At 34.9% G+C, this 22491-nt stretch overlaps 1 protein-coding gene across 1 annotated transcript in view; it reads left to right on the top strand.

The window, feature by feature from the left end:
* Positions 1–22491, top strand: part of LOC149801460 (putative ATP-dependent RNA helicase DDX49) — a 43717-nt gene that overhangs the window by 12978 nt on the left and 8248 nt on the right. Inside the window, exons 5-9 of the mRNA XM_089955611.1 lie at positions 1811–1989; positions 6273–6413; positions 9049–9201; positions 10742–10839; positions 12126–12200. Coding sequence (XP_089811737.1) covers positions 1811–1989; positions 6273–6413; positions 9049–9201; positions 10742–10839; positions 12126–12200 — 646 coding nt within the window. The remainder of the gene's footprint in view (positions 1–1810; positions 1990–6272; positions 6414–9048; positions 9202–10741; positions 10840–12125; positions 12201–22491) is intronic.

The following is a 22491-nucleotide window of genomic DNA, read 5'->3' as shown; positions in this document are numbered from 1 at the left end:
GTTTGCCTTAGATCTGAGACCAAAAAGTCTAAAATCCAGACACAAATTCAGATTCCGACCACTAGCAAATTTTGGGTAGAAATAAATCGGGTCCAAAAAATGAGGTTTTTCCCTCTGTATTTTGTATTGCAACTAGAAATTCCAGATTATTTGGTATCATTGTAGAGCTACATCTGTCTACCTTTCTATAATACCGCCCACTTTAGTGTATCATGCATGACCATGACACTACAGAGCTCGGCAGTAGGCTATTACCTCCTGCCATGTTAACTCTTCGTCAGAGGTTAATGTGTTAAAAGTTCTGTTGTGCACCTGTGTACTTGGTTTGAAACTAAAACCCATGTAAAATTCACTATTTTAGACAAAATATCAAGGGGTTTGTTTTGCTGATTCGTGGCCAGGCAGAGTCGACTTTGGTCTCATGGCATCAAAGAAAAATATTCTTGGATGAGGGCACTTATTTACCTGATTTGCCCATCAGCCTGACCTGTACAAATCATATTCATAGCAAGCAGTGAATATTCTACTTTCAAGATCAAATGTACTTTGATGTACATTTTTCCCATGAACATTTAATTGGAAATAGAATCTTACCTTAAATATAAAATGTCATTATAGCCAAGTTGACAGAAATAGGAGGCCATCACATTGTAGTAAATAGGTTGCCTCATGAGAGAGGCCTATCATGAGGGAGACAAAGTGGTGAAAAGTGGAGTACCCCTTTGATGCTGGTTTGGTGGCCTCTCATCAAGGACCCATCTTGAGAGGGACACATCAAGAAACAGGAACAAGAATAAATAAAAAGTAATTTCTGTGCAGATAACATGAAGTTGATCTCCATAGCAGTAGATTTGCTCACTTATATCAGAAATTCTGCTAACAGGCATCCTGCTGTACTCTAAGACCAAATTTCCCAGAAGGGACAACTCGCTTTTCTGAGGAGAGAAGTCCTTCAGATTTTCATTGATTTCATCTGTACACCCTTGGACATCCTTTTAAATATAAACCCCAAGGTAAAACTTCCTTTCCTTCCAATTAGCAGGGTCTTTTAAAATGATTATCACTCATGACTGTTAACACAATTTACTACTTGTGCATCAGTTGTTGTTGTTGTTGCAGGGTTTAATGCCATTTTTCAGCACAAGATAAGCTATACTTGGCAGCCAATATAAATGGTGGAATAAAAACCTGGGAAAACCCCGGAAAGAACCACCGACCCATGAGAAGCTACTGGCAAGCTTTGTCACATAACCACATCAGCTAAATCCGAGACTCTAATACACGCAGACAGGTGAGATGGCAGTGATCCGTAACGGTGAGCACTTTAGACCACCTGGCCACTCAGGGCCTCCCTGTGCATCATTCCACTGTCACTATCATTGGATTTTCATCATGTTGACAAGGGGTTTTGTGTAAGCACCAATGCTGCCATTTATCATCAATTAGATTTTATAAATCAAGAACTGCATTTAAAAAAAATTACTTTTTAGGGATAAAGAACATACTAGGGTGCTAAAATCCTTTTAAAAACTTAAATATAATCAAATGTTTTTCTTTACAAATTAAAACATACCTTGTTGTGTTAATTTGTATTATAAGTGATTCTGGTTTGTTTGTACTGAACATTTATTTTGCAATATTTGTCCTTATTTAGAGCATGTATACTGATTTGCCGTAGTTGGCAGAGTCCACTCCACATTGACTCGGCAGGATTTCTCTGCAAGGATATGTGATATGTAATGTTTAATTAATCACTTTCCTTGAAATTTGTTTCACTGGTGGGATAATGTTTGCAATTTTTGTGACACAGGTCCTTGATGAAGCAGACAGATTAATAGAGGATGACTTTGGAGCACAGCTGGAGACAGTATTCAAAGTTTTGCCAAAGAAGCGCCAGACTCTGCTGTTCAGTGCAACAATGACAAAAACCCTACAGGAACTTCAAGAAGTGGCCCTCACCAAACCTTTTTTCTGGCAGCAACAATCAGAGTAAGTAGCATAGAAACTGTTGTTTTTTGTTTAGCTCTACTGATCACAGACCAGAAGAACTTAGGAGATGGCCTGTTGTCTGTTGTCATTGTCTCTCTAACCAATCCATTAACACAAGCTTGTAATTACCACTTCTGATAAATTAATTAGAGGATTGCCATGCATATTTATCCAAAGATTGAGTTGGATTTAAATGAAAACTGTGATGTTTGGAAAGCCAATATGGTCACCTTAGTTGCCATATTGAAAATCTTATTATCACTACTCCCCCGATTTAATGGTCATATCAACATGGGATTTTCACTAAAAGACTTCTTATGATGTCTGGTTGGTCCTAAATCAAAATGGTTCTGATTTTACACCCAATATGGAACCAAAGCAGCAATTTAAAAAATCTTCTTGCTACTCTTCCTGAATGGAAGCCATATTGACATGTGGTTTTCACCAAAAGGGTTTTTATGATACCTAGTTGGTCCTAAATTAATATTTTGCCACTTGGACATCCAATATGGCCAACAAAGTGGACATCTTGAAAATGTTGTTATTGCTTCTTCTCCTGGAGGGATGGTCATATCAATATGTAGCAATCACACGAAGACTTCTTACGATCTCTAGTTGACCCCATTTGAAAAGGGTGCTGATCTGTCCTCTAATATGGCAACCACAGTGGCCATTTTGAAAATCATTTTATTACTACTTCACCCAGGTGGATGGTCATTCCAACATGGATTTCACCAAATGACTTTGTGAGAATGAGTTGGACCGAAATGGAATTGCTGCCATTCTGACATTCAGTATGGTCACTATCTTAAAAATCTTGTTATACACCTAGGCGAGAAGTCTTATTGACATGGGCTCCACCAGAAAACTTATATATCTAGTTTCATGTAAATTAAATGGTCAACTTCCAATATGGCTGCATGGTGACTAGCTTGAAAATTTGTTGTTATTATAGGGTTTAATGCCATTTTTGAGCACATGATAGGCTATACATGGTACCCAGTATGAATGGTGGAGGAAGAACCCTGGACACCCTGGGAAGAACCACCAACCCAAGAGAAGCTAATGGTAAATTTTCTCACGTACCCATGTTAGCTGTACCTGAGACTCGAACCCACACATACATAGGTGATACAGCAGTGATCTGGAACAGTGAGCACTTTAGACCACTCTGCCACTCGGAGCAGCCAAAAAATTTGAAATTCTTTTTACCACTACTCCTCCTGAATGGCTGGTCATATGAGATATGACTTTTACTAGAAATATTTCTAATAATATCTGGTTGGTCCTAAATCAAAATGGTGCCAATACTGCTCCCACAGCAACTGATTTGATACTCTTGATATTGCTTAAAAATAGCAGAGATGGTTTCAGCACTAAGCAGTGCAAATTCCTAGAAATTCAAGGGACTCATGTTTTTACCATCTGTATTACTAGATAACTGATCTGCCTCAGTTGCTTTATAACACAATTGATACTCCTTCTTGGCTCTGTGCAGCATTTTTTGTTATTACATGGACCAGATTAGCCTTAGATTAAGTGTTAAACTTGTCCTTCATTAGTTAAAAAATACATGACTGCATCAGGTCAAGAATTTTTATTTAAAAAAACAGTCATGTGGTAACTGATTCCAGGCAGCAATAGGTGCAATCCCACTAGGAAGATGTAGGTGTCATTTTTCCATATATGCATGCATTGGCATTGTTGACAACAATAGTAGGTCCTTGTATCAAATATAACTACAGTAAGATACTGTTCAATGGTGAGGCCTAATGTTCAGCAGAAGTATTGGTTTTCTTTTAGCTCATCAGCTGGCTATAAGGTCTAGTGAGTTAATGATGTGGCCATTTTTCCTTCGTCTGCCTGTTAACATTTGCTTATTATGTTTTTAAACTGATTTTGATCAAACTTGGAACATAGGTTTTATAGCATCAGTATAAGTTTGATAAGTTTGAGCATTGTCAAGATCACTGCATAAAAACGAGGTTTTCTTGTTTCCTATATTTGGGCTTCTTACCATTCTGGAGGCTGTATTTCTGATTTTGATTAAACTTGGAATATATGCTTATATCATGGAGATCTAGGACAGCTTTAACAGTGAGATAGGTCCATCCGTATTAATGGCATTATCTTGCAGCTCATTGGCTGTCATACATTAAATAATACATCGAATATAAAAGCTATAACAGCAATCAAATTCAATCTGAATGTTAATAGATAGTAAAGGAAAGTTATGATGTACATAAGATTTAGTAATGATGCTGGCAAAATGAAAAGTTTATGTAGTACGAGTCCAGAAATAACCCTAAAAGTCATAAATTCCATGTGTGAAATCCTATCCTTTTTAACAGTAATTTTTATTTTGAAAGAAAAATTTATATTTCTTTCATTTACATGATGTGATAAAATAACAGTCCATTGCAGTCGATGACAAACCTGCAGATGGATTTTGTGTCAGTTATTACATTTGTCAGATATATAGAGATACCTGTATTCATCAGATTTATTCTTGCAACCAACAGTAATTGCTTATAGAGATGTTTACATAAAAATCTGTAAGACATCTGCCTTTCAACATTTTTCAAATGAGAAAACTTGTTTTCTGTTAGTTTGACTTCATTGCATAAACAGTATTCTCTTCACCCTAAAACATGACAAATATAATTGTTCTACATTATGATAATTATTATTTTACCTTCATAATTAAAACAAATTGATAACATTGAGTTCTTTGAACAATGAATGCTGTATTTAGTTGGATAACAGAATCTGCCAACAATATTATTTTAAACAGTCTTTTAAACCTTTCAAACACTAACATTACTTTTTGGTTACTATGGCAACCAAAGTAAATTTATAGTTATTTACCATTTTCAGTATGATTAGTATTTGTTCCTTATCAGTGAACTATATAAGTAAATTGAATTGTGTTTTATTTGGAGAAAATTTGTGAATAATAACTACATAAATATTGCACCATCGAAATATTGTACCATACTGAAATGTAGAGATATGTTTGAAAGTAAAGTTTTAATTATCTAGCAGAGGCCTAAAAGTAATGAAATCAGTTTCACCGACATTTTTTGGTGTTTGCAATCTCCATGCATATATGCACAATTTCACAGCAATCTGATTATAAATACTAGTTTTGTAGTTGTTATATGGATTTGGCCCAAAAAGTCTGTATTGTTCTGAAACAATTCAGCATACACAGAGAGGGCAGTTAGAAACAAATCAGCACTGATTTCAAGGTCATCCCAAAACAACACCACTACAGGGTTAATTTCCAAAATATTTGAAACAAGTTTGATATGTTTGTTAAAATAGAGTTTGACTGTCGCTTGAAACATTTTTCATCCATATCTTTTATGTATTTTGAATTATTTTATGGCATTCAAATATTAATGACATTAATTGCAAATTACTTTAAATTTATATAGTTTGTGATGTTAGCTTTTAATAATAAATACCCCAATATGCTTTTTCCCTGAAACAATTCCAGATTTAATTACTAATATTAAAGAAATATGGCCATATGAAATTCAACCTGTTAGGTTTAATTTCAGCTTGTGTGAAAACTATGTAACTCTGAAGACTGCAAATTAAACTCTATCAGTAAATGTAGCTTTTAAATATTTTTGGATGACTTTGATTGTGTGCAAGAGATAATCGTATTGTTATACCTTTATCTTTGGAATAATTTTAATGAGACTGTTGTAAAATAGGTAAAATTGGCATTTTGTAAAGTTTGAGAGATAGTTTACAGTTTATGTTTCTACAATACTACATAAGCTTTCTTAGTGACATGGTCAACTTGTTAGATATGCAAGACAGGTGAGTGATATCAGGCCCAGTTGGGCCTCGTGTTTTTTATTATGTTATCAGGATCTGGCCATTACCTTATCTTTATGTGTACTTGATTAGTCTTATCATCAATAATTGAATAAGGATATTATGATGTCTTTATGTGTACTTGGGTAATGTTATCATCATTGATAAGCCAAGACCCACATCAGTTTTTCAAACAATGTACATAGCAGGTCCCCTTACAAATGCGATTGGGACATAATGTGTAATGTATGTGAAATTTCATTCTAGTTTAATGCATTGACTGTTTCAGTCAGTTGCAACTGAAAACTGCAAAGAGATAATGTTTACTAAGTCTACAAAAGAAAAGTGTCTTTGAAGCGTGAAGTCATCATGTCATCCATTTGAAATGTTACTTTTAAAAGCAGGGTCTATGTTTTGTGAATCTAGATTGAATTCCTCTTCATTTTGCTTAGGGTAGCAACAGTGGAGAGCCTGGAGCAGCATTATGTTCTTATACCAGCTGATGTAAAGGATGCCTACATGATGCACATCCTGGACAAATACTCAGAGGCTCATCCCAAAAGTTCCATTATGATATTTACAAGCACATGCAAGTAGGTCACAATTAACATCTTTTGAAAAGAGATGAGAAATCGGTATATATTTTGGTCTCAGTTATACTGGTATACATGAGATTGTAATCCTGCGACTAATTTTCAGGCCAAATAATAGATTATTTTGTTCAATGATATTGAAGCATAAATTCTTTGTACAGTGCTCACTTGTTATAACACTTTATTGGAGCCATAGAGTATAGTGCCTTATAGTGGGATTGCCTAATAATGAAATACATTATACAGTACTCCTTCATTATAATACTGTCCATAGGAGCTACAGAGTATACAGCCTTATAGTGAGACTGCCTTAGAATTAAAGTTCATTATTATAAATTTGAATTTACTACCACCTAATGAAATTGGTCATGTGACCATACATGACTTATAACAGAAACTATTTTAAATGAAGGGCCTTATAGCGAGGGAGTGTATTATTGTGTCAGTATGTATTATAGTATACAGCCAGTTTCTGTTGTTGTCTTTTTTGTCTTCCTCCTCTTCTTGTTATGATGAAATTTGTATAATTTAAATGAGCAAGCACAGCAAACGATGTGTTATAGGGCATAGTGTGTTAGGTGAAGAAAACCAAAATATTGGGATGGGTTTAGTAATTGACCACAAACAATTGCACCTAATGGAGCGATATATGAAATCCAAAACTAGAAAACAGTAAAGCCAATGCACTATTTAATCAAGGCCCCTTGAAATCACATTTTACAGTAATTAAGTTATTCCATGAAACAAGGTTTTAATGAGCTCATGGCTGATATAAACTAAATAACAACTGATGTCAAAGAACAATGCCATGGTCAGAACTATTTGTTCTCTTCAATACAAATAGCAGAACTAAATGCAAATAAGGAATAGAATGAAGGTAAAACTCATTGATTTTTTTAAAATGTTTGTTTAATACTCTTTTAAAACAGATACATTGTGACCATTTTATCTACGAGAACCATATTGATTTTAAAGAACAGCTGGAGGTTTAATATCAGTACCAATTTAATGTAATTTTAAAATCTACAGTAACCAGCAATTTTCAGGCCTTTAGTGTGCAGTCTAATCCATAATAACGACCACCTGCAAGTAACAGCTGCCTGTGTAATCAGGTCCTGTTGAGTAAGACAAATTTACTGTCAACCCCTTGTTACTGGGATGCAAGACATGGTCGTCACTTTTCTAGTAGGTGGGACATGAACAGTTTGTTAAGGATTTTGATTCAGGTTTTTCATTTGCATATATTTCCTAAACCTTCTGATATATTCTTATCATACTTTGCTGGAATCAATATGAAGCTAACACAAATCATTCTATGACAAAGTCCCAGTCATAGAAACTATCATTTGATGTTTTGGTTGAAGTGTTTAAACTTGTTATGTTACCTAACCCCTTGATTGATATTCATTTTATTTTGAATAAATACTAATGAAGCTAAGACAATGCATTCTGTGACATGCTTGCAAACATCCATGACCCAATGACTTTGGAATCAATATCATGGTCAGAAAAATTCCATGAAGGTTCTGGTTAAAGTTTTTAAATTTGCCTATATTTTCTAAAACTTTTTGACAGATTGTCATCATACTTAGCATGAATCGTTTTAAAGCTAAGATGATGCATTCTGTAACATGCCGCTTTACCTTGGGTTAAGTGTCACAGACATAGAATACTTGTCTTATGGTTTTCATTTGAACAGTTTTTCATTTACTTATATTTCCTTAACTTCTTGATGGATTTTCTTTACACTTGACATACATCATTGCAAAGCTAAGACAATTCATTCTACTACATGGCTGCTTCTTGACTTTTTTAATCTCAGGTCAAGGTCATTGTCATAGAAAACTTGCATTATGGTTTTCATAAACTGTTTTCGTTAGCTAATTTTTCTTAAACTACTTAATATAATTTATTCATACCTGGAAGGGATCATTTAGAAGCATAGACATTTCATTCTGCAATGTGCTCCTTCACTCCATATGAGCTTGGGATCAAAGTCAGTCATAAATTTGTGTTGATGTTTAAGTTTTTTTTAAAAATTAATTTGTTTGTTTCCAAAAGCAATTGATGGTGTTTTCCATACTTGGGATGAATCATTATGAAGCTGTGTGGCCTTAGGTCAAGGTCACACTCATGGAAAATGTGTATTAAGGTCTTGGATAAAGTTTTTTTATTTGAATACATTTCCTAAACCCTTTGATGAATTGTCTTCATATTTTGAATGCATTATTATGAGGCTGAGACAATTTATTGTATGACATGCTCTCTCAACCTTTTGACCTTGGGGTCATGGTCACATTTTACAGCAATGCAATAATAATGAGCTTGACATGCAATCCCACTCCTTGTATATTAACCATACAGTCAGCTTTTATACGTAGTTCTGGGAATTACGGGTTTAAATGCATTGCAATAGAAATAGATAAAAATTGCATGACTCTAGACAGGGCTTTTTTATTTGATACACAAGGCTACATTATATGGGAGTATGTTTTAAGGCTACATTATATGGTAGTATGTTTTAACTGAGGTTGACTTATATACCTACATTTGAAGGCCACTTATTCATAGCAACCATATATGGGTTGTCACGTGTTGGTTGGTACAGTTTTGACTTAGATCTTTCTGTCTGCAGGTACACCCAGATCTTGGGGATGGTCTGTGAGGAGCTTGGATTTGACTGTGTTGTTCTCCACTCCATGATAACACAGAAACAGAGACTGGCTGCTCTGGCCAAGTTCAAGTCAAACCAAGCCAGAATTCTCATAGCCACAGATGTAGCCAGTCGGTAAGTCTCCGGTTTTGTAAATTATGTAGCATTTTTATTTACCTGTAAATGTGAATATATAGGTATTACTTTTTTGGCAGCAACATCAGTGGCATCTGTGACAACAATGTGAAGGTTCTGTATTAAAAATTTCAAAAGTCATATAAGTTTATTCTATATTTGTCAAAATATTAAACTGAGTATTTTGTGTAATTTCAATACATGCCCAAAGTTTGTATCCTAGTATGTGAAGATTTCTGTCTTTATAGCAGAAAGTACAGTGTCTTCATAACACTGTTCACAGCTGAGACACTGCATTGTTCAGAATGCTTGTACTACCTATTAAATGTTAAAACATGGCCCAGAGATGCCAACCACTCCAGATTTACCAGAGTGAATACATATTTTTTCAGTTCTACAGTCTTAATTATATTAATGAAATTTAGGGATACATTTTCAGTGGGAGTTTTCTTTGTGGACACATGAGGAAAAATCCTTAAGCACCAATATGTGCAACTTGCACACAGAGTGGAGTTTCTAAATGTAAAGCACTGAACGTGACTGGAATCCAGTTGCTGAAATTAGATGAGAAATAGCAGCACAGATGAGAAAAGAAATATGCATTTAACCAATGATGAAAAATAATGTTTATAGTTATTGCTTTGGTACAGAATGTAGGAATTTAGGGTTCTGGAACTGGAGCAATGGTTACACCATTTATTCTCGCTGGATCATAAATATTACTGACATGTCAAGTACATATAGGCTCACAAGAAGAGTGTATAAAAGTTTGTGATTTTGAATGACTTGAAGACAAACTGCCTTGATTCCCCATAATTTATGCTTGGATTCTTGATAAGCATGCTTACGGGTTGGCATTTCTATTTAATGCAGTTGTCTGAAGTGATTTTATTTTAGTGAAGAACTTTGAAACGTTTTAGATGCAAACTTAAACTGGGTATTGAAATGAGTGATTTGCTCTTGTCAACATGTAAATGAATATAGTAATTTTTAAAAATTGATAAATTAAGTAATATCAGCCGTTATTAAAATCTTGGATCATACGATTGAACCTCATCCTCCTCATTTTGTCATTGAATCCTAACTTTATACCCACAGCTTTGACTCACCATGACCACCCCCAAGCTTGTTTCTAGTGGTGGATAAAATCTAGGAACTCTTCTGCATATTAACTAACCATGCTCAATATTTATCCACAGGTTTTGTGTCTCTGTTTTGATCAGGGAACATAATGCATTCATGGTCAAAAATACATCATCCCTGCCTATATTCAGCATTAGACTTTGTAATTAGTTTTGTTGTTTTGGTTTGCTTTTCATCAGTTCTGGTAGTTTGCAGAGTTTATATTTGAGGGACTTGTCATATTATTTTTAAAAAAGTAGTGCAAATTATTATATCCATTATCAACTGAGTACTTAAACTGGAATTGGTGTTGCAAAATCAAGAAGTTACTCATATCAGTTTATTAGTCACAGGTTGTGAAGGGACATCTTACAGATAGAAAAATATTGTATGTCTCTCACATGCTTTTGTTTTTCAGTGGTCTTGACATTCCAACAGTAGATCTGATCATAAACCACAATGTACCAAATAAGCCAAAGAACTATGTACACAGGGTTGGCAGAACAGCTAGGGCAGGTAATTTAATGTCATCAGTATGTATCTCATACTTACACCTCACCTTTGTCCATTTTTTGACCTAGAATACCTTCCACGTAACTGTGATATATAGGTTATGGAATTGGACTTCTATCTTCACTTGGTTTTGGACTTGGTTTGTTAGATTTAAAAATAAAAACTTTTTCTTTATGATAGACTTATCAGACATTAGAACTATTTACAAATCCAGTTTCTGATTGATATATGAATCCTTTTAATATCTTGTGGCTTGTAAGGCCACCCTAAAGCTTTTAAAACTCTATGAATCGAAGACAACAATAGTTACAAGTATAAACTAAACATTGTTCCAAAACTGATTGAAAAATGGTCTAGTCATAATAGTAAGTTGGTGTGTTGTTTAGTGAAAACTTACCAGACATGAAATTCACTCAATCCAGAGCTTTGACAAACAGCCAGTCAGAGATCCTTGCATGCTGATTCAGTCTGGCAGCATGTTTTGCCATTGATGTTTTGACCAAAAATAACTTGTGAATGGTTTCGTAGCATCATTAACTCAGTTGTAAAGATAATATTTCAATCTAATTACTGTCCATCAAATTTTCACAGTTGGATTGTTGTACCTAATCTAAATGAACTATTGATGGGTCTGTAACAAAGATACAAGTCAACAGAAATACCGTGGAAAGGCACTTTTTTAAAAGTATAAATTTGGGTACTCAGATTACCCTTAGTTCTTAGGAAAATTATGCAGAATTCCAAACTGAGATATAACCCAAATTTACAAGTGCCTTCCCGAGATCTCATTTGCAAGTATGCTTTACTGGTAAAGCAGCCCAAATTTTGAAAACCATTCTGAAAATATTTTGAAATAAGTAGGATTGTGTTATATGTAACACAAACTTTAAAAATGTATCTGATTTAAAAATGTTTGTGGTTTAACCTTTCTTTTAACAAACATACTAAAAAGTGTTTGAAATTTACTCCTCTAAGAATAACTGTTTCCTAGAGTTACAGTTGATGCAGTTAAGAAGTTTGGATATTTATGAACATTCAGATTTAAGAAGATATGGAGTCAGTAAATAAAGTCTGCTTCTGAATGTAAAACTATTAATTAATTTGTTTGTTTGAAGAATTCTATTAGTTACAAAGATAACAAGTCCGTATTGTTATTAAAGGGTTTACTTTTTTTGATGTTTTGTCATAGATATTAAAATGTTGAAGATATCATGAAGGTCTTTCAAGGCAAAATATTTTACTTGTATGAGGCATCTATAAATGAGAAAATGTCAACTGAAATATTTCAGGGCGTGTTGGTATGGCAATCACACTGGTCACACAGTTTGACATCAAGCTGGTACACGCAATCGAAGCATTTATCAGTGAGTATGCTGTTACACTTGTTAAAAATGTGATTTTTATTTTATTTTTAAAGAAACAAATTTAGCTTATATCTACAAAGTAGAGGTAAGTTGTTGTACTATCCCAGCATTATTGTTCATATGTACGCATGTTTTTTTGTACTTCCTCACTGAATGTCAATTTATCTTCCAAAATCCTAAGCAAGAGTCTTGAATGGGTTTTGCTGTACTTACCCCCTGGAGGGGGGGGGGACTGAGATGTTGCATGGGTACAAACATGTAAATAATTTCTATATTATTTGTGAAGTTTTGTGCTTAGTTTTTATATGCTATACAAATACTGTAACAGTTATACATGGAATCATGAAACTTGGTGAAGAGATGCATCTTGATGATTACTACATCATAATAGATGAAGGTCACTGTGACCCATATTTCATATTTCACAGACTTTTATTAAAGGGGTAGGTACACTAATAATCAATTTTGGTCCATGATCAGTTCAGGATGAAACTTACATAGATAAAAAATAAATATTCTTCATCTATATTTCATTAAAATAACTCTTTTCTGTGTCAGAATTATTTTATATGTTCTTTGTATCAGAAATGTCAGTTTAAATGTAGTCATTACTTCTATCATCATAGCGAAGCAAGATCTCAACAAATGATGATATAATTAGATTATTTCATTTTGTACCATGGTCCACATGTGACAACTAAAGTGATATTCTAGTATAGATTATTAATACATGTCTTAATATTCTGTAAAAATATGAAATTGGTTGTTGCATGTAGACCACCTGAATTTTCTAAAAATACTCCAACCCTAAATGGCAATTTTATTGTCAGAGGTGATGTCATCAGCCTGTGCATTTGACATCATATCAAAATAATTTTCAAAGATCAATTGCTATTTTAAGTTTTTCCAATGTTAATCAATTTTTTTGTCGTGGTTTTCTCAGATTAAATAATTTTTGAAAATTTGTAAATATTTTGGTCAAAATAATGCCATATAATACCTACCCAAATTAAATTTATTTGTCAATCTTGCAAACTGTCTTCAAGAGATAATCATGAAACTATTTGGTTTTATGTACCTTTATTACAATCACACCCAGACCACACATAAAGGTCACAGTGAACTCAATTTCACATTTTACTGGCTAGGGTTAAGTTTTCTGCATTTAGTTCATGACTAGCTGGGTTTATTGCATCCTGTATATGTATATATCCCATGATACTTACATTCATAAATGTGGGGATACATCTTAATGTGTACTTCACCATCATCACAAATGTAAGTCACAGTGAGCTGTATGTCTTGCTTCATTCAGTTGGGTAGATTTCGAGTTTTAAGTCTGTTTGATAACCTTTTGTTTATGCTAAAATCATCAAACTGTTTTTCTATGCGCCTCTGTTAGTATCATACTGTTACCACAAAAAATGTTACAGTGATTAGCATTTCACATTTTACTAGATTGGGTAACATTTTGCATTTAGCTCCAGATCAGATAGGCTTTATTACCCTCTGTGTACATGTGTGTGTGTACACTGTGACCTACCTTCCATGCTTCAGTGTCTGGTCAGTGTTATGTTTTTAAGATTATTTCTCAATCTCTATTCATGTTAGAATCATTAAACTATATAATCTTATGCATCTCTATTAATACCACACCCATTCCACAGAAGTAGATCACTGTGATGTACAGTTTGCATTTTACTGCCTTTGGTTCAGTTTTTGTGTTTAATTTTGTTACTAACTAGGTTTCTTGCACCACATTTAAACATGATTTTTTTTTCAAGTAGCAAATTTCATGTTCTTCCAAATACCATTTCCAAAAATCATCCAGAATTTTTTTTTTTTTAAGCATAATTGAAACTGGGAGAGTTCCTTCATTGGTAATCGTGTTCTTTGCAATTTCCACAGGCTGTTAAACCTCAAATGTCAGCATTGCATTGAACATTGCTTCAAAATTATCTAGTAGGAATTTGGGGTTATTCTGTCATCAGTAACTCTGTAAACAAATATAGTACTACTTCACACTGATGGGAGTGTTTTTGCAAAAGTCTAACTTCAGTATGACCTTATGGATTATGCTTTTCTGGTACATTAAAAATTAAATTCAGATACAGAAATACAGATGTGTTACTTTGCTTTGAAACTCTGTCTGGCAAAGTCTTGTATTGATAATCAAGTTGGTTAGCAGACCAGTGTGTATTTTTAAAGAAAATGATGCCAGATCTTTTACGGTATGACTTGTGTATGAAAATTCTATGAGCAGATGGGCCTAATTGCAAAATTTGTGGACCTCACAATCATTGAGCAAAAGTTAGACATTTAGACTAGTTAAAGTGAGTGTTGAATATAAATAATGTATGAGTATGTTTTGTGTTTGAATTCTGGTTCTAATCCACATGGATTTTGCCCAGTTTTGCCATGTTGTATATCCATGTTAGTAGCAAAATTCAATGTACATTTTTCATGCAGTGTACTTCAGTTATGCCATATAATATATAGATTATACTTTTTATACACAGATTACACTTTTTTGCCACTTATAATAGCAAAAATTATGCATATACTTCTCTCAAGGTTGGCATGTATGCATTGGCAGGTCAGGGTCTAAGTAGTTCGCCAAAAAAATTCAACTTGTAAGCAAGGATGTATTGTAACATTAAATGTTTTTGACTCTTTCCATGGTATGTGAATGATTGTATCTTTTACAATAAAATAAATACATTCACAGTCGTTTAAACAAGATAAATTGGAAAGTATTATAAAAATTACATACATTTTGAATTTAACTTCTGCTTTGTCTTTGGGTAACTTAAACCACAGGAAAAAAATCTTTGTTCATCTTGAAAAAATTTTGATGACTGAAAGAAATCTGTGTTTCTCCTTCACATACATTCCCCAATCACTTTAATGTATCATACGGATATAAGCCTGCTGCTTTGTGAATCCAGATCTACTAAAGACGAGAATATCTTTTCCTGTTTAGGTGTATCTAGACAAAGGGCAATAACTCTTGCCCATTACCTCCCCTACCACCACCAGGTGTTGCTAGTTTTTAAGCTCACTGCTTAACGGATAACATATACATTATACCTCAAAAGATCCAAGCTATCTTAGTGTTAGGATTGGACCATCCAACTTTAAATTGGTATTTATCGTGTCTGACAATCATTCTTCTACAGGTACAGTACAACCCTGCGAATAAGGATATAACATAGTTGTGGCATGGTTCCCGAAATTTCACATATTCATTCGGACATGAATTTTTTTCTTCAAAGTACATGAAACAGTGTATAAAAAATATATTATCATTTTGGGGAAGAGATCGTGTATGAATTCGAATATACAATTGTGGCGTGGTTCCTGAAATTTTAAATACATGTACGTGTATTTTTCTCATGCCTGGAAAAATAAATACTTTTTTAAAGTATGTGAAATAGTGCATAAAAAAATTATTGTCATTTTGGATAGGAGATTGTGTTTGAATGCGAATATAATATGATTGTGGCATGGTTCCTGAAATTTTAAATACATGTATGTGTATTTTTCTGTATCCAGAATTAATTTTTTTTAAAGTACGAGAAATAGTGTGTAAAATGTTTATTATCATTTGGGGGAAGAGTTCACTTATAAATTCCAATATAATGCGATCGTGGTGTTGCTTCTGAAACATAACAATTTCACCAGGTTTTTGAAGTGTTATGCCTAAATAAACATTATTGGAACTGATCCATGAGTAAAGCCAGTAAGTCATCTTTAATTGCCTTTAATTAATTCTGTATACAATTGTTGCTCAAACAATAGCCAGCATGTGTTCCTTCTTTAACTGCATACACAACCAAGCAGCAGACAATGCAGTGGTTGATTAAAGATTCTCACAATTTAAAAAACATGAAAACTGCCAACATGTTTGGTGGGCCGTGCGGTGTTATTAGACACTAAATAATGTCCAGTTCATTAGCTGGAAATTGAAAGGGTATGAAATTGTATGTTCATTCAGCTTAAAAATCTTTATAAAAGTATTTTTCACGCTTTTTTTGATATTCACAAAATCTGAAGTAAACGTTATATGCATACTGAAAGCATGTGTTGTTTGTTAATTATTATTGCTGTAGTCGTTCAAATGAATAGGCATACAACTGTTAATTATTGGAAATTTACAATGGATAAAGGTACGCTGAAATACATATGATACAATTTTAGCAGTATGAAATTTGTACAGCTACTGTTCATAGACCCTGGAACGTAATGAACCACATGTGTGCTTCATCTTTCTTAACCTAATTTTGCTGTTAATTTTTCCCATTGAATTCAGATACATAATGATCTATGACAAAATTACTGAATAGTTTAAATATGTATACAAATTTTGCAATGGAATTACATGTATTATTGATTAACTGCAAGCCACGACGGTTTCAACATCAATTGGTAAGTAAACGGTGTTTGTATTAGACGCTGAATTCAGACACAGTGATCTGTGACAAAATTATTTAATATTTTAAATCTGTGCAATTTTTCAATGGAATTACATGGATTATGGATGAATTGCATGCCACGATGGCATGATAGTAAATGGTGTTGATACCCTATTCATGATATACATTAGACATGAATAAATATATATGTGCCAATGCGTTGTTCTCTGAATAAAGTAAAATACTGTAAAACCCTGCATTAATGTGACCCTGCTATTAACATGATCCAATTATTTTTAACCCCAATGATCACATTATAGCAGGGTTCCACTGTATTTTTACAATTTTTTCCTAATTTTAGTGACTTTGTGACCTTTACAGACTTTGTCTACTTAAGACTACATTACAACATTCAATTGTTGTGCTCATGTTTTCATTCATGAGTTAGCACAACACTATTTTCACCTACTCCATTAGTAATGAGGGTGGAATTAATGAGTTAGTAACATGCTGAATTGCTCATTTATGCTTTTTTCTCTTTGTTGTTTCTGTAGAATTATCAAATAAATGCAAAAAGTTCAATGCAAAGGCAGACAATGATGACTCTTGTATCTAAAGTACTAAGTGTACATCATCCATGGCATGCAGTGTATATAATACATGGACAGAGCAAGTCTGGGCTACAGTAGACCAGAAAGCATCAAAAAGGAAGGAAAGATGGAATAAGTCAAGAAAAGATAACATTGATGTCCTCACTATACATTGTTATGAGTTTATGCTCTTTAAGTTACAGAAAAGAGTGAAGACAACAAACTTTGTAAAATTTAACAAATAATTTATTTCCCTAAAATACTAAGAGAAAAATAAGGTATTGCAAATTAAGTCCAAAAATAATCCAAGAAATATTAAACACAAGTCCTATAAATGAAAAGTTCTAAGCGAATCTCAGTTCGAATCCTGATGAAATTCAAGATAGAAGGTGTTGACGTCTGGAATAACCTACAAAGTGCTGCTGTGTCCAGTCTCTTGTTGAATCACACAAATATTATTCCACTTTTGTATTTCCAGGGAAAATAATCACTTGAATTCAATAAGTTGAAGAAAATAAAATTCAGCCAAAACTGATCACAATACAACTCAAAATGCACAACTTAACGTGTCAAAATTTAGAGCCAAAACTGACAACCCTTTAACAGAGCATCAGTTATATGACTGATTATGATGCAAAATACATCCCTGGATGAGGGTAAAGGTATTTATTTCTAGAATTAAATAGAAGATTGTTAGCATATGGAATGTGATAAACCTCATGTACTCCAAGTATTACCTTGACTCAATGATTCTTACTCTGAGAAAGAATTAAAAATAATTTTTTAGAAAATTTTTACCAAAACTGTCACTGATTTTGAAACAAGGTCAGTAACTAGATAGAAAGTTTCATTTATCCATAGAGGATAATGAAGCTATTTTTAGTTGTTTACATCAATGAAATAAACAAAAAAATTTTTTAAGTCAATCAGGTCAAACAGAACTGAACTCAGTTCTGGACAAGGTCAAGTCCAGTACATAGTGTTATTTTACAATAGCATGTAATAGAAAAAAAATTAAAACTAACAGAGAAACAATTAAATAAAATGCACATAACAACATCCAAAGTTGACCTCCATTGCAAATCTTGTTGTGTACGATGGCCCCCTCCCCCCCCCCCCCCCCCCCGCCAGCCACAGTACTATCATTGGCAGTGGAGGAGAATAATGTTGAGATGGTACAACTGTCCGCCTTCGAATAGATGTGTTATCTGGTCCAGGAGAGAGTGACACAATTGTTTTCTGGCTCATTGAGTGAGTGTCCCATGTTCAAGCATGGCCTTTGGGCCTGTAAGTCCGGGCACATGGGGTTTGTACTGGGTCCGTTGGACCCATTTCATAATATTGCCTCGCTGTCACTGTTGTTCAGCCATCTGAGCATGGGGATTTCTTTGATAAAACAGTCCAGTCAGTTAGAATTTACTGAGATCTTAGTGACAGATCCATCCATTTAGCTGTACCATCTGTGACATACCCTTACTATGATGGAGATTTTAGTGAGAAATTGGTCTGTCCAGTTAGGCCCTTGGAGAGGCTGACTGTCTTCTATTCTTCCAGCATCCAGGCTGAAAATACACCAGGGAAACCAGCCAGCCATTCTGGCAATACTGGACTTGGTTATGTTCACTGCTTATCCACATGGGAGACTTAGTGACATTTGCAAAGAGGATAGAATTGATTCATCGATTCCACCTGGTATGGTTTATCCAGAGCTGCAAGCAGTACCAGAACATTACTTAACATGTATATAGTATGACGAAGTTTCTACACATCAGCTATACTCAGATCCGATAATGGAATGTACTGGCATTAGCTTCAAGGCCACGGTTGAGGAAATGTGTAGGGTGTTGGCAACTTCAAAATGCCTGCCACCACCTACAGCCACTGAAAACTATTACGTTAAAGAATCATTGAGGAGGAAAAGCACCATCCTTGCAGCTCTTTCCCCATTTTGCTAAAACTTGAGGAGATCAATGACCATCTATCAGGTAGAATTGGTGATCCAGGGAATTCTAAGGCTTTCTTTGTGGAAAGCCAAGTACCAGTGACATTCTCATCGTGCTGGTACAAAGCTCACTCAAACGCCTTCAGCACTGAGCTCCCAACCCTTGACAAAAATCTAGCAGCAGCTCATATGTCTGCTTCTTTGTTTTATAAATGTTTTCCATGCCATATCAAAGCTAGTCTGAAACTTAGTTGCTATGTCTTCAATATTCAGTTTGTCCTCATTGGCAATTTTCTGACTTGCATAGAAATTCGGTAGTGACCACTCTTGGAAGGTGATGGCTAGGATTGCTAGAGTCATTTAATGGGCAGCTCACTATTCGATGGCCAATCATTGACTGCTTTTTGCCAACTTCGACCTAATATGATGTGATGCATGTCTGCAGTCCATGTCACTCAAGCCTCATCATTTACATTTTGGAGGAAAAATTGAAGAAGTTCAGAGGCAGGCAGCTCAGGAACTTCCCCTCAAAATTTCATGCTCACAGTATCACCCTATTCCTTCAGAATGAGTGGGGGATCCAGGTCATTTCAGAGGGGCTTTAGATTTCATTTATACAACCCCCTCCCATTTCCTCCTATACCCATTCATGGACATACCATCAGATCAGAAAAATCATTTCTACAAAAGGAGATATCCTCACTGATCAAAAAATGGACAGTGGAAATTGTACAGCAGGACTTGGATTAAAGTGAGAGAGTTCTTGGAACTCCTCAAACTATTCATTGAGGTGGCAGACTTGATCATTTTATGTGCCCATACAGATGATGTTGCTAGCACATTGGCGCCCCTTTTCAAGTCCCCTCAATCATCCAGTCATGATTACTCCCTAGATATGATGATTCCTGCATCAAAGGTGTATCCCATGTTGGCTGGCCATGGGGATTCTGCTGGAGAAGCCCCAAGCAGTAATAATGGTATGTAACAATGCCCTTCTGTTGCTGGACTTCACTACTGCCAGCAGCACAAGGGAGTCAGTGGAGTGGCCTCTCCACATCAATCTTTTAGAAATTAAGGCTGTCATCAATGCCTTTAAACTACAGGAAGGATCGACTATCAGGCAAAATGGCCCTCATTTTGTCTGACAACTCTGTGGTGGTGACCTACCTACTTAGATGGGGGTGGGGTTGGGGGCACCGGATAGCCCAACCTGTGTTCTGATTTGGCAGTTTCTGCATTGGTGTGACAACTTTCTTATCAACATACAAATCAGACATATTCCCAGCAGACTCATTATATTGGCTGACACTCTATCCATGAAAGTTCAAGTCATTCATATGGAATGGTCTCTACATCAATCAGTAATTATTCAGATCTGTGTACTTTGGGGACATCTGATGGTCAGTTTTTTTGTTGGAACCACAAGTTGTCTTCTTTTGTCTATCCAGTTCCTGATCCAGAAGCTTGGGATGTGGATGCTCTGTCAATTAGTTGCGAGGTGTTGTGGGGATTTGCCTACACTCCCATGGTCTTGGTACCACAAATAATCCAGAAGTTTCAGAGTCAGAAATGCAAGATGATTCTGATAGCCCCTCTCAGAGGGGACAAGTCCTGAAGTACCAATCTACTCGATCTTGCAACAGACCTGCCCAGGAAGATTCCAGCCAACCAAAATCTTCTCAAGCAACAGAAGGCCATCCACTTATGAGGGAAAGGCATGTTTTCAGGGACTGGTGCCTTATCAATAATATCATCCCTCTTAGTTCCTCAATCCTTCAACTGGTTAAATTTTTCTTTGGCTCTTCAAGAAGAAACAGTTTACCCCAATTACACTTGATTGCTACTGCTCAGTGATATTCTGGCATCATAGTAGATGTGATATTCAACATGATAAAGATCAACTGATCTTTTAGCCAATTTTGATCTCAACTGACCAAAATCCTTCACTCTTTTTCCAAAATGGAATTAGTCCTGGGTCTTAACATGGCCGAGTTAAAATAAATTTAAGCCTTTAGCCCACACTTTGCTAAAGCTATGATGATACAAAACCTGTTTCGAGATAATATTTGGATCAGCATGCAGGGTGAGCAAGTTACATGCCCTTTCCATTGACCCAGACAATTTTGTTTCAGTTTGGATGGTTCAGTGGTCTTCTTGAAATAACCAGGCTTTGTAGCTACACATAGATTACCATCTATTGACAATCAGTGTCATCATTTATTCACTCTCTCCCATAGACCTGTTGAGAGCAGTGATCATGCAAGATCCTGATCGTGTATGTAAACACTACTCGAAAATTTACAGAGACTAGTTGTGGCACACACAATCATCTCTTTTCTTCCAGCGAAAACTGGGAAGCAGGATATCATCCCTCAAGCCCATGCTTCGTGGCTGAAAATGGTTATATGTCCCGTGGACTTGGATGTCTTGCAAGATCAGAGTTGCCTGATAAAGATTACCGCTCATGAGATTAGAGCTATCGCTGTGAGCCCTGTGTCTGAATGTATCATTTTGTTCCAAGATAACGAAGCTGTTGGCCAGCATGCCGAGTCAGCCTTCTGGAGCTTGTATCTCAGAGATTTAGCATTACAGAAGCAAGTCTTGAATCTGGTAGGTCTGATGGTGGCAGCCCAATTAAAACAATCAACTCAGCCTAGCAGCTTCACTGGGTTTGTCTTTGAAATTTTGTAGGTATGAAGATTTCAGTAATTATTTTCCATATGTATGGGTCACAGATCAAGTGACCCTAAACTGTGTTGCTTATGTAACTAGGTCCCTTACAACCATCCTGCCATGCGAGCATCATTGTTAGTATATCGCTCAGCTTAAAAGCTAATAACACCTTGAGGTGGCCAAGGAAAGTGATGGATAAGAGTTATTGCCCTTGGTCTATACAAGCTAGAAAGGAAAGATGTTTTTCATTCTTTAGTAGGGCTGGATTTGTGAGGTAGCAGGCTTGTATTCCTAATGTTAATATGATTGGGTAAATATTCTCAGAGAAACTCAATTTACTTAAATATTTGCTTTCCATTGTAAACTGACAGTGATATATATTCAATTTTTAAAAGGCATATGGTTAAAAATCATGTAATTAGTTAAAACTGAAAGGAAGATATCTCTGCTATGTTGTATGTATATATAAATGATGTATATATTATTGCTGTTAAATCTGTTGCCCCTTTTACAATGTCTTTTATTATTTCTGATACCAACACAAATAATAGATGTTAAAAGTTCAAATTCAGTCTATTTTATAAAATTTAGTTTTTTCATACTTTTATTTTTAAACAGTCTGATTTCCAAATTTAAGCTATCAATCAACATCAGATTTTTAGTATTTAAAT

This window comes from Sinohyriopsis cumingii, chromosome 4 (genome assembly GCF_028554795.1).
Source record: "Sinohyriopsis cumingii isolate HCF-2022 chromosome 4, ASM2855479v2, whole genome shotgun sequence".
Classification (NCBI taxonomy): domain Eukaryota; kingdom Metazoa; phylum Mollusca; class Bivalvia; order Unionida; family Unionidae; genus Sinohyriopsis; species Sinohyriopsis cumingii.
This window is presented reverse-complemented; position numbering and strand designations above follow the sequence as displayed.